Source organism: Pyrenophora tritici-repentis, chromosome 1, assembly GCF_003171515.1.
Source record: "Pyrenophora tritici-repentis strain M4 chromosome 1, whole genome shotgun sequence".
Lineage (NCBI taxonomy): Eukaryota > Fungi > Ascomycota > Dothideomycetes > Pleosporales > Pleosporaceae > Pyrenophora > Pyrenophora tritici-repentis.
The window spans coordinates 4,954,873-4,971,140 of NC_089390.1; the positions used below are offsets into that span (position 1 = coordinate 4,954,873).

General features: G+C 50.3%; 6 protein-coding genes across 6 annotated transcripts; 4 read left to right on the forward strand and 2 right to left on the reverse strand.

Annotated features, from left to right (window-relative positions):
• Nucleotides 1-128: 128 nt before the first annotated feature.
• PtrM4_019530 (Smc, Chromosome segregation ATPase) lies at nt 129-2,447 on the forward strand (the record flags this gene model as incomplete). Its single annotated transcript, XM_066103363.1, has 1 exon — nt 129-2,447. The coding sequence occupies one exon, from the start codon at nt 129-131 to the stop codon at nt 2,445-2,447; it is 2,319 nt and encodes a 772-aa protein (XP_065965565.1).
• A 709-nt stretch (nt 2,448-3,156) lies between these two features.
• Nucleotides 3,157-3,855, forward strand: PtrM4_019540 (Mucin domain containing protein; the record flags this gene model as incomplete). Its single annotated transcript, XM_001931814.1, has 2 exons — nt 3,157-3,414; nt 3,472-3,855. 2 exons carry the CDS (start codon nt 3,157-3,159, stop codon nt 3,853-3,855), a joined length of 642 nt encoding a protein of 213 aa, XP_001931849.1.
• A 1,964-nt stretch (nt 3,856-5,819) lies between these two features.
• On the reverse strand, nt 5,820-8,182 carry PtrM4_019550 (uncharacterized protein; the record flags this gene model as incomplete). Its single annotated transcript, XM_001931815.2, has 5 exons — nt 5,820-7,343; nt 7,395-7,788; nt 7,833-7,897; nt 7,948-8,065; nt 8,112-8,182. The coding sequence occupies 5 exons, from the start codon at nt 8,180-8,182 to the stop codon at nt 5,820-5,822; spliced, it is 2,172 nt and encodes a 723-aa protein (XP_001931850.2).
• Nucleotides 8,183-11,398: 3,216 nt separating this feature from the next.
• Nucleotides 11,399-12,199, forward strand: PtrM4_019560 (uncharacterized protein; the record flags this gene model as incomplete). The annotated part of the gene is made up of 2 exons (XM_066103364.1): nt 11,399-11,538; nt 11,581-12,199. The coding sequence occupies 2 exons, from the start codon at nt 11,399-11,401 to the stop codon at nt 12,197-12,199; spliced, it is 759 nt and encodes a 252-aa protein (XP_065965566.1).
• Nucleotides 12,200-13,302: 1,103 nt separating this feature from the next.
• On the forward strand, nt 13,303-15,116 carry PtrM4_019570 (AraJ, Arabinose efflux permease; the record flags this gene model as incomplete). Its single annotated transcript, XM_001931817.1, has 3 exons — nt 13,303-13,605; nt 13,772-14,152; nt 14,217-15,116. 3 exons carry the CDS (start codon nt 13,303-13,305, stop codon nt 15,114-15,116), a joined length of 1,584 nt encoding a protein of 527 aa, XP_001931852.1.
• A 429-nt stretch (nt 15,117-15,545) lies between these two features.
• On the reverse strand, nt 15,546-16,244 carry PtrM4_019580 (ubiquinol-cytochrome c reductase complex 17 kd protein; the record flags this gene model as incomplete). Its single annotated transcript, XM_066103365.1, has 3 exons — nt 15,546-15,610; nt 15,673-15,789; nt 16,073-16,244. 3 exons carry the CDS (start codon nt 16,242-16,244, stop codon nt 15,546-15,548), a joined length of 354 nt encoding a protein of 117 aa, XP_065965567.1.
• Between the last annotated feature and the right edge of the window lie 24 nt (nt 16,245-16,268).

The following is a 16,268-nucleotide window of genomic DNA, read 5'->3' on the forward strand; positions in this document are numbered from 1 at the left end:
ATACCCTTGACGACCCCCGCGATGCCGTTCGCAACGAAGCCCTTGTCGTACTCACCGAATTGTCGCGAACATCTCCCGAACTACAGAAGCTCTTCGTCTTCGAGGATGCCTTTACTAAGGTCTTCAACATGATACATGCCGATGGCGGCCTCACACAGGGCGGTATGGTGGTGCAAGACTGTCTGAATCTATTGGCTGCCCTCATACGCTCCAATGTGTCGAATCAGACCAACATTAGGGAAATGGGACATGTTGCGCGGTTCGCGGCTCTCTTGCCAGGCGGCAAGAAACCGAAGAAGGCGCGCACGGCTGCAGAACAGGAAGATGACTGGGTCAGTCCGCAAAGTGACAAAAACATCTGGGGGCTGTTGGCCATTATGCGCATGTTCCTAGTCAAAGGAAACCCAGGCACACTGCAAAATCAGAATGTCTTCCAGCAGAACGGCCTCGTCCGTCAACTCCTGAACATCGCTTTTGATCCTGCCACAGCCATGCCCATCAAGATCGAGGCACTCAATACCTGTGCTGACCTAATTAGAGGCAACGCTCGTCTACAAGAAGGATTTGCCCAGGAACAGGTCAGGCCAATAGTTGAATCCGCCACAAACGGTCTTGTCTCTCCCAACAGTGTGGCTTCGGTATACGTTATCGAAGCGCTCCTCAATCTCGTCCTCTCCCCAGCCCCAAATGAACTCTTTGACTTGCGTAATGCTGGATGCGAGTGCATCAAAGCCTACTTCTACAACCATGTACAGATCCAAGAACATTTCCTGAACCGAGCCATAGGAGGCCATGAAGGTGGTGACGAAACAGCAAATGCTCTGACCATCCTCATGGGCGGACCACAAGTTCCTCCCACCGGCGACCCCTACAGAATCTGGTTCGCAGCCAATCTCATTTACCACCTCATCTTCGACGACTATCAAGCAAAGGAGACCTTGATGCAAGTCAAAGAAGGAGATGCCGAAAGCGGTGAAGAGGTCGTCACGTGCATACAGACTCTTACCGCAAATCTCATCGCAAGTCTACAACTCGGTGAGGATGAACGCATATCAATCGCATATCTTATGCTTTTGCTAGGCTGGCTGTTTGAGGATGCTGCCGCAGTAGATGACTTTCTGGCCGAGGCGAGTAGCTTGCAAAGTTTGGTACAGGCCGTTTTGACACCTGGCGAAGATCGAGTCTTGATTCGCGGTCTCTGTGCAGCACTACTGGGTGTTGTGTACGAGTTCTCAACAAGGGACTCACCTGTGCCACGACGGGAGCTTCAACCGGTTCTGACATCAAAGCTCGGCCGCGACAAGTACCTCGACGCTATCACGGGACTTCGACATCATCCGCTTGTGCGCGACTTTGAGGTCCTCCCACGTAACAGTGGCAGTGGTGGCAGCTTGCCTGATGTCTTTTTCGATGAAGCTTTCATTGATTTCCTCAAGGATAACTTTAGTCGCTTATCTCGAGCGATCGACCGCAATCCCAACATAGAACAGCATCATTCGCATGATGGTGTTGACCGGGATGTAGTTGATGCACTGCGCGGCGAAAGAGACGAGAAGGAGCAGACCATACAAGAGCTCAAGGCACAGTTGATGACCCTGGAACAGAAGATCGACCAGGAGCAGGCTGAGCATCGCAAAACTCAGCAATCAGCCGAAGAACAACGCAGCACACTCAAGCGTATCAACGATAAGCTACATGAGGATCTTGACAAAGAAGTCGCAAAAAGAGACCGCGAGTTCCGACAGGCCATGTTAGAGACGGAGAACAGATATAACCTACAGATCGTGGCACTCAACAACAAGGTCCAACAAGCGAGCAAAGATGCCAATCTTGCCGTCTCCAAGGTCCGGCAAGAATACGACGAACAGCTGCACGGTTCGAACAGGGCACGTGATGAGCTAGAGAAGCGACTGGCTGTTTCAGACAAAGCTCGTCAAGAGGCAGTGGCAACAATTCGTAGCCTAGAGGAAATGCTGCAACAAACGCGCATTGAAGTGGCTACCATTACGGAAACTCTAAGTAATGCACAGTCACATGTACAGAACAGCGAGGCGCAGCTGAAGCAGCTTCAAGAAGAAAAAGAATCACAGATACAACTACTCAGAGAAGAGAAGGAAGCGCAACTCAAGCAGTCCAAATTGGAGAAGGATAATCTCCAGTCGACCATCGACAAACTCAAAGAAGAGGTCCAAGAGCTCAAGACAAAAGCGCAAGACCAGATATGGAAGGTCAAGGACGCAGAAGAGAAGCTGCGCAAAGCCGAAGCGGCAGCAGTCACCAAGTCGGCCAAAGAAAAGGCAATCACGGATCTCCAGGAGAAGCTACGTAAAGCGGTTGAGAGCGAGAAGGAAAAGACTACTGAGCTTGAGGATTTGATTTTGGTACTCAGTGATCTTGAGGAGAAGAGGAGCAAGGACAAGGTATGTTGGTGTCGTCTATGTTATTGAAGCCCATGCTAACGTTTATAGGAACGTCTCAAAGCCCTTGGAGAAGAGGTCTCCGATGACGAGGATGAAGACGACGAAGATGATGAAGATGAAGAAGAAGAAGAAAATGACGATGAAGAGGAAGATGACAAGTAGGACATCGTTGCTCATACAGTCCTACCGTCGCCAGTGGTCAGCAAAGATCTGATGCCAATAAATATCACATGGCCAAATATCTCAAACAGCCAACATACGTCTATCCACTTCTTAATCCTACATATCAAAGCTACACTAAGTACCTATTGTGTCGACCAATATGGACCCTCCTCGCTCAAGCTCAGGAATGCAAAACCAACTCCCCATCTCGATCTCATTGTACTACCCACTATCCCACTTCCGTCATCTTCCCCACAACGTGCCAACCTCACATTCTTGTGCAACCTCCCTAACCGACATGCGTCCTCAACAAAGCCTACCTCTCGCGCTGAAAACGGCAACCATCACAACATCACGCAACAGCAAGCAGCGAAGAGCGCCCTGAACAAAGGACACAGAAAATGGTCGCAAGCAGTACTGCTGGATCCATCATGCTCGTCCATGCTTCAATGCGTAGTAGTGATACATATAGCCCAAGACAAGACCCCATTGACCCAAGCTCTTGAAGACAATTTGAGACAATTTCTCCCCTCCATCGAAGTGTTAGTTCTCGACCCAGTCACACTGCATCAATATGTTTCGAACTACCCTTTCCACCATTTTCCTCGCATTCCTCACCTCCTTCCCTCAGGTTGCCCGCGCCATACATGCAGAAGATGTGAGCTGGGCCGTCTCCATCCTAAGCGATCTTCCCGTTACGTTAGCAACGCCGTTTTGCGAGACTTTCGTCGCGTTGTATGCGCCTACAGGTGTTGGGGCTGGAGCGGGAGGAGCAGGTGGGGCTACAGTTACGGTTACAAGCACGGTTGCGCCGGAGTCTTGTGGGACGGTCGTATGTACTCTTTTTGAGATGTGAGATTGTATGATGGTACTGACGATTGCCCCTCAGACACCCACACCTACACCCCCTACCCCCGTAATTGTAACAACATACAGCACAACAACCATAACCTACATCACCACCTCTACATTTTTCGTCGCTCCAGCTGCATCAGTAACTGGTGGCTACAAGAAACGCGACACTTGGTGTCCCAACGAAGGCGTGCTCTGTAGACTAGCGCAGTACGATTATCCCACTATTTGCGAAGCTTGTGAAGGGTTCTTGGGAAACTCTGGAGCCGTAACTGTCACGGTTACCGCGACGGCGACGACATGTGGAGCTGCAGCTGGAACGGAGGCAACGGGTGGTTATGGAGGCGGGTATGGCACTGATTACGGAGATAGATATGGAGACGATGGATACGACATCGTGCCAGCGTTTGGAGATGATTGATACGACCAAGCACCCTACAACAGTGATGAGAATGGTGGATACTACTACTACGGGGACTATTAATTCTGTTTCCTCAAAAAGAAAAGCTTAGCTTAACATCACCCTTCTCTACTGATAATGATAATACCTAATCCCCTCACTCCTTCCCCCAACAATCCTTCAAAAACTCCTCCAAAATTCCCTCAAACCTACCCGAATCCTCCCAAAAAGGCGCATGTCCTAGCCCATCTAACTTGACACACTTGCCCCTCCAAAGCCTCCTCCACTTGATCTCATCTAAATACTCCAGGTTGACATACGGATCCAGACTCCCATTTACGACCGCAACAAGCGTATCCGTCTCCTCTACTACTCTTCTTTGATCCACACCCATGGGCCCCTGTCCCTGTCCCTGTGGCTGAGGCTGTTCCAGCCCCTCCGTGCCCAACAAACACCCCGCTAGCACCATCCTCGCCCTACCATCAGCCCTCCTCCCATCTTCTAGCATGAAACCTTCTACAGCCTCCTCTTTTCCGCCGGCCATACAGTACCGCGCCCATTCTGCGACTTGCTCGTCAGTCCAACCGCCTAACCCGGTAACACCTAACCCGTCTCCGTCGCTGCCTTCGAACCGGAAGGCTTGGTTTATTTGCTCCCGTCCTAACGCTAGTGCAGACCCTAGGAGCATTAAGCCCCGGATCTTTATATCTATCTCACCTCCTTCTCCCCCCCTCATTCTTTTTCCCTTCTCCATCTTCTCCTATCCCCTTACCCCCCCGCGACAACAGCCCAACCATCTCCACTCCTACCATCCCACCTAACCCCCCACCCCAGCACCACAACCTCCGTAACACGTAAATGCTGCAGTACATGTACGGCGAGGTCAGCGTAGCCGCGTGGACGATATGTATTCTGTGGATCGGGCGCGTTGGATGAGGAGCCGTGGCCGGGGAGGCAGAAGGTTATTAGGCGGTAGTGTTGCGTGAGTGTGGGGGAATCGAGGAGCGGGGTGAAGGGTTTGGAGGATGCGGAGGTGTCGTGGAGGAGGAGGATGGTTGGGGTGGTGGGAGAGGAGGGTTCGGTGGATATTATGCTTGTTAGGCCGTGAGGGGAGGAGAGGGTGAATGATGGCATGATTGACGTGGTTGGGAGAGAGATTTTTACGGCTAGCTGGTTTGAAGACGGGTTGCGTGTAGGGTTGGTTTTGTAGTGTGGTTGAGATGTGAAAGCAAACTGAGTATAGTAGGTACGCCTGTTGTGTTACAGATAACAACCGGTTCACCCGTACAAACTTGACTGAGTAACGGAGTGCGTTGCGTTGTGTCGTCCAAACCCAAGTACCCTTTTACTTCTACACAGCAAAAAACAGGGAGTCATCCATACCGCGTCATCCCCATATAACCCCAATAAACCAGTTGACATGTATCTGACGTCGGCCGCATGCTCACCGCAGGGCACAAGCCACAAAGTGCAACCCTACCCAGAACAAGACGGCTGCGCCCAACCCAAAACATGTTCTAGAAATAACGTAGTTATGATAAACTTTGCCGCGCGTAGTGCGCGCCACCTCCTTGCAGCAGGATTGCGAAGTGAGGCCAAAGCAGGAATTAAGGGTGATCTGCATGGTTGGCTTCAGATTACGCTCGAGCATGCAGGGTCGACTAGCGGGGTAGGGGGCCGTTGGTATCCAATCAAGTGGTTGTGAGGGATGTCCCTGTTTATGGTCATGATGATGATAATGATGATGGCAGGCTAACTTAGGGGTTCTCTTCGATTGCGAAGTTGCTGTGTCGATGTAATCTTTTGAAGTCTTTTGGGTGTGGTAGTTTTGGGTGCCTTGTTGGGTCGACTGTACCATGGTACTAGAGTTGGCATGATGACTGCCTGGACGGAATAATTGAAGGAATCAAGTTTATTTCATATCGCCCCCAATCACAGGTCCGAGTGTCTTCATCAAGGTACTCAGTTGATTACCTAGGTAGGAGTCACAACGCCTTCTTCAACCCCTCCTGCCTCACAACCCAGGACCCATCCCTAGGAAACCCGGGCGTCTCATCCTCTCCACTCCCCTGCCAACCAACTACGCAATACGCAACCGCAAACAAGAATCCCGCATTTCCAGGCAAGAACGGCGGCGGAGTACCCCCATCACCACCGCGAATAGCAAACCCCGCGTCGTCAAACCTCCATGTATCAAACGCTGTCAAGTGGTATATCGCACGCTCTGGATTCCCTATTCGCGCATTATTGATGGCGAGGACGGGGCTGCCCCAGCCGCGGATCTTGTCATCACTCCATATCTCCCAGACTTTGTTCGCGGTGCGAAGGGCGACGGAGGGATCTACAGCGGGGGTTGGGGGCAGGATGCCTTGCATCATGATGAGGCTGCGGGGGTCGCTGGTGAGTTTTGAGTCATTCCACCAAGAGCTGTTGAGTCCTTCATAGACGGTATATAGGCCATCGTCTGCTCGAGGAGGTAGAGCTAGGTTCTGCGCGACGTGTGTCCATTTTTTAGGCACATATTGGTTGAGTCTGCGCTTCCATTGTGCGGCGGCGTCAAGACCGTAGCGCCAGTATGCTAGCTCGTATGCTAGGTTACGGGTAGAGTTTGGGGGAGTGTTTTCTGTGACGCCGTAGGTTGGGGGCCCGAGGTCGTACTTATTGGTTGTGGTGTTTAGGTTAGGGTAAGATGCCATGTAGTCGGCTGTAGCGGTCAGGACCTTATCCCACTTCTCTAGTGTATTCACCGTGGGATTTGCTGCATAAGCTAGGTTTGCGAGGTAAAAAGGATGCGGTTGTTGCCATATGAGCTGGGCGTTGACGTCGCCGGGCGAGCTAACACCGGTCCACGGGTCTGTCATCTTCGGCCATCGAGCCCCTTCCCACCCCATGTACTGCGCTCGAGCAAGTGAAGAGGGCAGAAGTGTCTCATAAAGTGCCGGGAAGACGTTGTCAAAGTACTTTTGCTTTCCCCATGTTGCCCAATGAGCGTTGTGCCAGATTACCATCTCCATATGAAACTTGCCATACCAACCATTGTTCATTAAACCGCTTTCCTGGGGTGACTGGCCTTCGGCTGCGCTGTTCACGCGGACGTGATACTGCGACTGGATGATGCGGCGCTGGAGTTCGGTAGCGTTGAGATCGGAGGATGCAGTCAGGTCTACAAAACCGCCCTCTTCCCAGTACTCGTTCCATGCTTGTATATTGGTTCCCATGACTTCGGCAGGGAGTTGGGGTACGTATTGGTCTGGTGAAAAGTGGGCGGTGAATGCCATCGAAGAAGATTCCGAGACAGTTCTCAAGGTGTACTGGTGTGCCGTGATGGCTGTTGATATTGGCGGCTCATTGCGAGTTAGCTTTAGTGGTATCTCCGTCGGCCATCGCAAATTTGCAAAGTACTGTAGTTCTTGTATCTCATGCCTGATATGCGCTGAGGTGCGGTCGGCACGATCTTCAGTGATTGTAGTGGTGTGGTTGAGCGGGAAGTCGTATACACCTACAAAGACCTATGAAGTATGTTATTATAAATTTGCAGTTCATCAAAACTGGAAAACTACCTCGTATTTATACTTGGTACTGTGAATGGGAGGATACGGAAAGTCCAACTCGACCTGCAAGTCTCCATTTCTAACCAATTCGGACGTAACAGTGAATGCCACAGCATCAGACTCAAAGTCACCTTGGGTAACGAGCTTCACGTCTTCCCCGTTTACCTTGAACGTGGATGTGATGGTACCGTTCCACAAATCCAGCTCTTGCTCCGACTCCGAGATCAAGGACTCATTGAGTGTACTTCCTTGGTACATGAGACCAATGCGACCCAGATTCACTCGGTTCGGGTTACTGATGAGCCATTGAGTTGCCTGCTTCAACTTAGGGTCCGGAATGTCATAATATACTTCTTTTCCATACGTCTCACGCATGACACCCTTGTATTGGGATGGTAGTTCACTAAATGCTTTAGCTACAACTGTAAAGTTCAGGTGATTGCATACCCGTTTGCCGGGAGCGAGTCGTTGTGCCAGGCCCAGCTTGATAATGTGTTGAACGGCAAGTATGTCTGTAGTGACTGGTAAACGCCTGTACCGCACATGAAGCTGGTCAACTAACCTGCATGCCAGTGGTATCAACATTATAGGCAAAGTTTCCATTACCAACTTGAAGAGGAGTTGTCTCGTTATCGATGAGATTGGCTCTTATGATATTATACCTCGATACCACCGATTTCCTAATGATGTCAGAGCCTAAGATGAGAGAGTGGGTTTCAAAATCACCTGTCTATCTTGCTGTGCACCGGTGTAGTCAACACTAGCGCGTAGCATATGTGAACAACCAAAGAAAGCATTTTGCTTGTATCTTGTTGCAAAGGTGCAGCAGGAACTCGTGAGTGTTCCCATAACCTATGTTGTTCCCGCGGGGCGCATCAATCCGGGGTAGAGTACACCGAGAAGGATCTCCGGGGCTATCATGGTTGATGTTCGGTTAGATGCTTCCCCGCCTTCTGCAAGGCTTGACCAATACCTTTTCTTGGTACCATATATGACATGGCATACTCGTGGCCGTCTGTAGGTAAGGCTGGTGAAGCATTCATTTGGAACTTTCAAAGTTGCGTTAGGACTTTACATAGCACGTCATGCAGAGGTTACCTAGGTAGAAAGACGTATTGCGCCAACGCAATCACTGTAACAGAAATGAGAAAACAAACTGCATGAAAATACGATGTACTGTTTGCATTAATGCTGCAAAGTGATGGGTGGAGGATAGGAAAGTGTCCACGTGCTATGATGTAATGGGTCGTCAAGGGACGCCCAATCGGCCCGTCAATAGCAATCGTCGACTACGCAACAACCATCTCACAATATCTTACTAAGTATTCTCGCTCATTCCGTCGATGGGGCTCTCGAGTTTTCTATCACATAGTCTGGGACAACACATGCTAAGAAATACAGAGTTCATCTTAGTATCCGCTGATATCGATTGACGCCGTTGGCGCGCCTGCTTATTTCTTCACAAACGCGAGCTGAACAGAATACCCGTGTTAAAAGAGAAGACACCTACAATGAATCCTGAGGCACATTAGGGGCAAAAACGAGAGGCCGCAAAAACCAAATTATCCCGTCACGACTTCCCGATATTGCTGGTTAACTTAGTCGGCTTTTCACCCTACACACTGCATACACGACAAAATTGCGCGTAAGGCCTAGAACAAGCTCGGACCGCAATCATTCAGCCCAAGAAGATGATACGAAAGATTAACTGTTGCCTCAGAAAATAAGCGATCCGGGACTTCCGATCTCATGTTCGCGCCCGTAATGGCCATTGCATAGGAAATAACAAAAAAGGAATGTTTGACGAAGGCTGACTCCGTATTCGCTTCAACTAAGACTATCAGTAACCACTTGGGTCTGGCAGAAGTTTGTGGCAGTCAATACCCATGTTCGTAAGTGGAAAGAAGCTACTCTGCTCTTGATATTCGCTCATGCTTCATTTAATGCTAACTAATTTCATACCGACTTTATCATTGTTTAAACGGAGATCGTGGAAGAGTTCTTAATCAACGATAAGCAATCCGGTAGTTGTATTCACATCTTTGAACCACTTGACAACGCAGATAATCCTTGCAATCTGCTAGTATCCAAATCATAAGCACACATCTCATATTGATTGGCAACGGCCAGAGTCTTTCCGTGATTCGAATATGTTCGAACAACGGCCCGGGTGTACGTAACGGTGTAGCTACTTTTCACGTGCCTTCTAATCCATAATCCTATCTTCAACTGAGTCAGGGGCGATATTTCTTTTTATTCCGTTCTCGGAGTGCTTGGTATCAAGCGGAAGGTCGCCATGATCCCCCGCAACAAGGTTCTCAGCCGTAGCGAGCGGCTGAAGCGGATCCCCTCACATCATTGCTAGCCATGGAGACATGCTTAGAGGCTCCACATCGGACCGTTCCATAGATACCTCTCATCACATAGACAAATTCCCGAACTTCCGATATGTTTGGCTTGCGACTTCTTTCTGTGGATAGGACGAATAACGCATGAATTGATCAGCTGGGCGACAGATTTCCATGTCTCCGCCACATGATACACAAACAACGGACTTGGACACATTCTCAGATCTTGGCGAGGAGGCCTGGCGGAAGTAGGGGCAAGCCATTCAACCTATGGACGTCTCCCGAACCTTGTGCACAAACATTAGATGCCGTGGAGGCTTCTTTCCGTTCCTAATGGTTTGGCGGGAGAGCATCCATCGCGCAAGCAGTTGCGCATTGATAGGGACCTCCACATTGTGTTGTAACCGGTGGCGGCTTACAATTAGCCATATCTGTAATTAGAGAAGAGGCCGAAGTATTAAGATGCTAAACCAACGAGTCTATTTCAAGAAGGTATGTCCATGCGTCGTACTGTGTCCGTGCGCGTAATGCAACACGACCTGTAATGCAACACCCCCACCATAAGTTGACCTTCACCGCAACCACCCATAACTCCACCAATATGACTTCAGTTTTGGACGCGATGGCCGCAATCGATGCGTTGTAGCCAGGGGAACCTTTTAGCTACCGTCAAATTGCAAAAAAGTTCGGTGTTGTGCCATCTACGTTGATCAGGAGGCACAAGGGGCTTACGCAACCCCGCTCTGCTGCCCATCAACTCCTTCACCCACTACAAGAAAAGTACCTTGTGGAGTATATCCAGGGGCTTACTAAGCGTCGCCTGCCTCCTACAAGACAAATGGTTAAGAATTTTGCAGCCTCAATTGCTCAAAAAGGAGTGGGCGATAGGTGGGTATCCGGATTTCTCCGGAGAAACTCCAACAAAGTCATCTTAAAATGGCAAAGGCCTATGAATCGCAAACGCCATAAAGCCGATTCAGGGGCAAAGATTAAGGAGTATTTCGACCTCCTTCACGGCAAACAAGAGGAGCACCGGGTAAAAGCAAAAAACACTTATAACATGGACGAAAAGGGGTTTGCTATAGGTGCCGGCGGCAGGTCAAAAAGGATATTTGACAAACGCCTGTACCAGCAAAAGGAGGTGACTACAGCTATCAATGACGGAGCACGTGAATGGATAAGCACTATAATCTGTATTTGTGCCGATGGGACGGCATTGCCGCCAAGCCTCATCTTTAGGAGTAGCTCAGGGGACCTCCAGTCAGTTTGGGTGGATAAGATTGATGAAGGAGAACATCAGGCCTTTGTGACGGCATCCGAATGTGGCTGGTCGAGCGACGAGATAGGGCTGAGCTGGCTCAAACAGGTGTTTGAGCCATTCACCCGGCCAAAGGATCCCTATGCTCCCCGGTTACTCATCAAGGATGGGCACGGATCTCATATAACTCCGGAGTTTTTGGAGTTTTGCAATCAACACCGGATTCTCCTGACTATCTTTCCTCCTCATTCAACCCATCGGCTTCAACCCCTAGACGTTGTAGTGTTTAAGTCTCTTTCATCAGCCTATCAAAAAGAGCTAGCCTTATTCACTCAAAACTCCCTAGGAGTCTCCAAAATCCAAAAAGGAGACTTCTTCAGTCTTTTCATCGAGCCTTCGTATCCACGATGACCCCTGAACTTATCAAAAAGGCCTTCACCGCCACCGGCATCTGTCCACCTGATCCGACGCCTGTACTCAAAAAATTCAAGCCAGCCACCCCTGAGGTGTCCAGTTCGGATGAGGACTCAACTTCACCCCTCAGCGAGTTGGACTAGGTCAAAATCTATTCACTGATACGCCATATAAGTAGAGGTGAAAGGAGTAGGGTAGTGAGGAGACTTAACAAAACCCTCCATCAGCTTGTTGTTGAAAACAGGCTCCTCCGCAATGAGATAAAGGGTCTCACAGAGGAGCTGTGTAGGAGAGGTGAAAGGCAAAAAAGCTACCCCTTGAAACGCCGAGAACATCTAGATACTCCTCATGGAGGAGCTGTTTTCTGGTCGCCAAGGAAGCTTCGGCAGGCCCGGGAGCAATGGGCTGAAAAACAACAAAAAAGAGACCAGGAGAAACTCCAAAAAACTCGGATATCTGAGTTGAGAGAGCAGGCAAGGCTGTACAAGTTGAAAGTAACTCAGGAGAAGCGAGCTGCACGAGAGGCAGCCAAGGAGGTAAGGATGAAGGAGAAGGCTGAGAAGGAGGCCGAACGCGCCCGCAAAAAACTCAACAACAACACCAAAAAACCTATCCGACAGTCCCAAAACGGTAAGCGCAAGGCATCAAAAGTTAATAACAATCGCAATAAGGGTCAAAAACGCGTTGTAGATAGTGTTGTTGATGAGGGAGAGGCCTCAGGAGCTGCACCGGCCTCACCGCCGAGAGTGACCCGGCACGGCCGGAACATCAAACTTCCGGCCAAATATAAGTAGCTTAAAGTAATCAGGGGCATCAATATACTACTACTCTGTGAAATCTCGCGATAATAGCTATTGTGGGTGGCTGTACAGCCTCATTTTTGGGTGGGTGATTGTGAAGTTTGGTGTTGCATTACAGGTCGTGTTGCATTACGCGCACGGACACAGTATCGGCAGATAACCTTCATGGCGAAATCCGGGTCGGAACATCGGAACAATATTGCACCGACATTGACGATACGATGACGTTCATAGCGTAAACGCGTATGCTGGTTTCAGTGCGTACACGAATGCATTTGTTCTGAATATCACTCGAGTGGGCCGTTACGTGTGCAGTACCTGGTACTGCGGCTTCGGAAACCTTGGAAGAACAAGGCGGCGTGGCGGCTAACAACCCCTACCTTCCCCACCCTCCCGTGTCAAAAAGTAGAGACAACCACAACTTCAACCACTTGTGATGCAAAAGCAGTGGGTCGTGCCTCGGTAACTTAACGGACTTATCGAAGCAGTGAACAGTACTGCCGATCTTTAATTTACCCCGCAGGCCTCTTCTTTCCCGAAGCAGCATGTCATGTCCTGTCAGCAGGCTTCGGCCCTAGCAACAACCATGCGCAAGGCTTGCTATCACGAGACGCGTTACAGAGGGCAGGCCCTTGGGGCTAGTAAAGATGGCAGGTCCGTCTTGACTCTACCACTAATTCGAACCAAGATTTTGTGATGGATGTGATGGATGTGATGGGTGCCATGGATGTGGCTTAAGAGGCATGGGCAAAGGTGTGACACGCGACGGCGGGCCGGGTACGATAAGAACGGTGACATTGTTTTAGCTCATGCTTCTTGGAATCCTTTGAACATACCTAATCCCTTACCCTTATTCAATGATCCGCCCCTCCCAACGCGTCGGCGTTACCTTTGTGATTGTCAACCTCCAAGCACCGTTACGAACACCGGAACGCGTAGGCGGGCGGACGGTCGCTCTATAAGAGAACGAAAACCTTGGCAAACCACTCCCAAAAATCTGGACAGGCGACTTGTTCTTAGTGAAGGACCCGGTCCGGATTCGGAACAAGTTGCTTCCAGATCACCAAACCCACTGCAACCACCGTAACAGGTCTATAATGGACGGACTATCACACACGCAAACACGAGACCCTATGCTCAAAAATGCCGCGGGGTTTTCCAAGGAGGATGAAATAGTCTCGCCAGTCTCCGGGTCGAGAAGGACGGCCTACGACATCGATGGCATCGTCGAAATGGACGAAGATGTCGAGGCACGTGAGGTATCGAAATGGAAGATGGCAAGCTTTGGGCGAAGAGGAAGAAACCAGAGAAGTAATAGTACTACGGGATTCAAGGTTTACAAGAGACGATGGATAGGCCTGGCGCAAATCGTGCTGCTGAATATTGTTGCGAGTTGGGATGTCAGTTCATCTTGTTTCTTTTTGCTTTTTTTTGAGGTGGTGGGAAAAGACAATGTTTAGAAACATGTTAGGCGCGACAGCTAGAAAGCTGCTGGAAACGTTAGGCTTGGCTTGTTGCAAGGCAGGATCCCAAGCGTAAGAAACTCCTAGCTAACAATACTTATAGTGGTTAACATTCGCGCCCATCTCTTCAGACGCGGCAATCTATTTGGGTGTCACGGAAACGGACATCAACTGGCTATCCACCGCCTTCCTCTTCGCCTTTGCTGTAACATGTCCTGTGACAATCTATCTCCTACATCGAGGTCCCAAACCCTCTCTTATTGCTGGTTCAGTGCTCATTTTACTGGGAAACTGGATTCGATATGCAGGTACCCAGATTGAAGGAGGGAAATTCTCCGTCGTCATGGTGGGCCAGATTCTATGCGGATTGTCACAGCCTTTTGTACTAGCTGCGCCGACGAGATACAGTGATTTGTGGTTCACGACAAAGGGACGTATAGGAGCGACGGCAGTGGCCAGTATGGCAAGCCCAGTCGGGGGTGCTGTAAGTTCTTACTCCTTCACCTATACATGATTCGCTACCAACCAGGAACTGACAAAACATCAAGGTCGCATCCCTCGTCAATCCTGCCCTAGGTGATACCGACCAAGTAGTCCTCATCGTAGCCATCATCGCAACAGCCGCCTGTCTCCCCTCGGCCTTCATCCCAGCAAGTCCCCCAACCCCACCTGCCGCCTCATCCACAATCTCAAAAACCCCTGTCCTCACCTCCCTCCGTGTAATGTTCCGCTCGCCACCCTTCTACCTCGCCTTCATCACATTCAGCGCCTATGTCGGCCTCTTCAACGCCTTCTCCTCGCTGCTGAACCAAATCTTCTACCCTTATGGGTACACGGAAGATGAAGCTGGTCTCTGCGGCGCAGTATTCATCATTGTCGGCCTCGTCGCCTGCGCAATTATTAGTCCCATCATCGACCGCACGCACGCCTATCTCTTCGGCGTCAAGCTCTTCGTACCTGTCATTGTAGCCGCATACATTGCCATTATTTTCGCCCCGCAAACACGCACAATCGTAATGCCATATGTATTCAGCGGCCTATTAGGCGCCGCCTCCTTTTCCTTACTACCTGTGGCCCTTGAATACTTGGTCGAAATCACTTTCCCAGCTAGTCCAGAAATCAGCTCTACCATCTGCTGGCTAGGCGGGCAGGTCCTGGGTGGCATCTTTATCCTCATCATGGATGCGCTCAAGGACGGCAGACCTGTGGATTTGGAAGCAGTGCGGGATGCGGGGAGGAATAATGCGACGGGTGGTGATAAGCCGCCTGGACACATGTTGTGGGGCTTGGTCTTTCAGGGGGCGGTTGCGCTTGCTGTTTTGCCCCTGCCTATGGCGTTGGGGGTTAGGAGGTTGGGTATGCAGACTACAGAGGGCAGGTTGAATAAAGATAGGACTGCGGAGGGGGTTTTGGTGGGGCAGGTGCCGGATAGGGATTTGGAACGTTGATGGTGTTTTGGATTTTGGGTATTTAATGACGATTATGATGGTTTCCTATGAGGATGGGTTCATTGGGTTTTTAGAGGGTTGAGGGTTTTCGCGAAACGACTACTGCGATTAACATGACAGGACTGGCTTCCTGGACTGTTTCCCAATTTCTTGCGACGATCCTTATGAAGCCTTTCAGCATACGATGATGTTAGTCAGTTAGCTGACCATTCATTTGGTCATACAAGCACATCTGATTTACTTCAACAACACAGCTGGAAGATAGAAGTACAGTGATATTCTAAACATGACTTATGATATTTACAGTCATCCATAATGCCTTGATCATTCCATGCATCCCGAATGGCCGCCCACGCACACACAATCATCTGGTATATGAAAGAAGAAGTGGGGTCGTGGGCGGATCGGTCTGGCCATCTCTGGTAACGTTTACTTGAGCTGAGCGAAGAGCTTGGGCGCGGCGCATTGGGATGCGCAGTGAGCAAGGTGGAAAACTGGAGATGGATCAGGAGAGCTGTATACGGTGATTTGAGGTGTCTTAGTGTGGTAGACGTACATTCTTCAACGCAGTCCTCCTTAGCCTTGCCATCGTTCTCAATCTGGCCTGTTACCCGTTGGGCGCACTCGTCGTAGTGGTGCTTGGGGCCGTGGCATTCCTTGGATTCGGCGCACTCTGTGACGTAGTGTTAGCCACGATTGCTGGTGTATACGACGTAGATGGCGTCCGTGATGGGGTAGTGGCCCTCGACTGTTCATATCTCCGATCTGAGGTCTACCCTCTAGCCAATTGGCCGTCCTAAAGCCGGAAATCTACATCTTCTGGGATAACTCACCCTTCTCAAGCGTTTCCTTTGGGTCTGGCGACTCCTCCTCTTCCTCTTCCTCCTCGGGCTCCTCCTCATCGTCATCGCCCTTCATCGAGCCCGTGGGCTTGTGTCCTTGCTCGCCCGAGTCACCGCCCTTGGCCGCATCCTGCTTGTTGACTTCGGCCTCTTCGCTGCTCTCCTCGTCGGTGCCGGAAGCGGGTGACTGGGTGCTGCTGCCACCTTGGACGGGCGGTTGGTCGGCGTCGGCGGCGGGGTTGGCAAACGTCTCCCAGACGTCGGTGAAGAAGTCGGTAATACCCATTGTGAATGCTCCGGGGCAATTGGG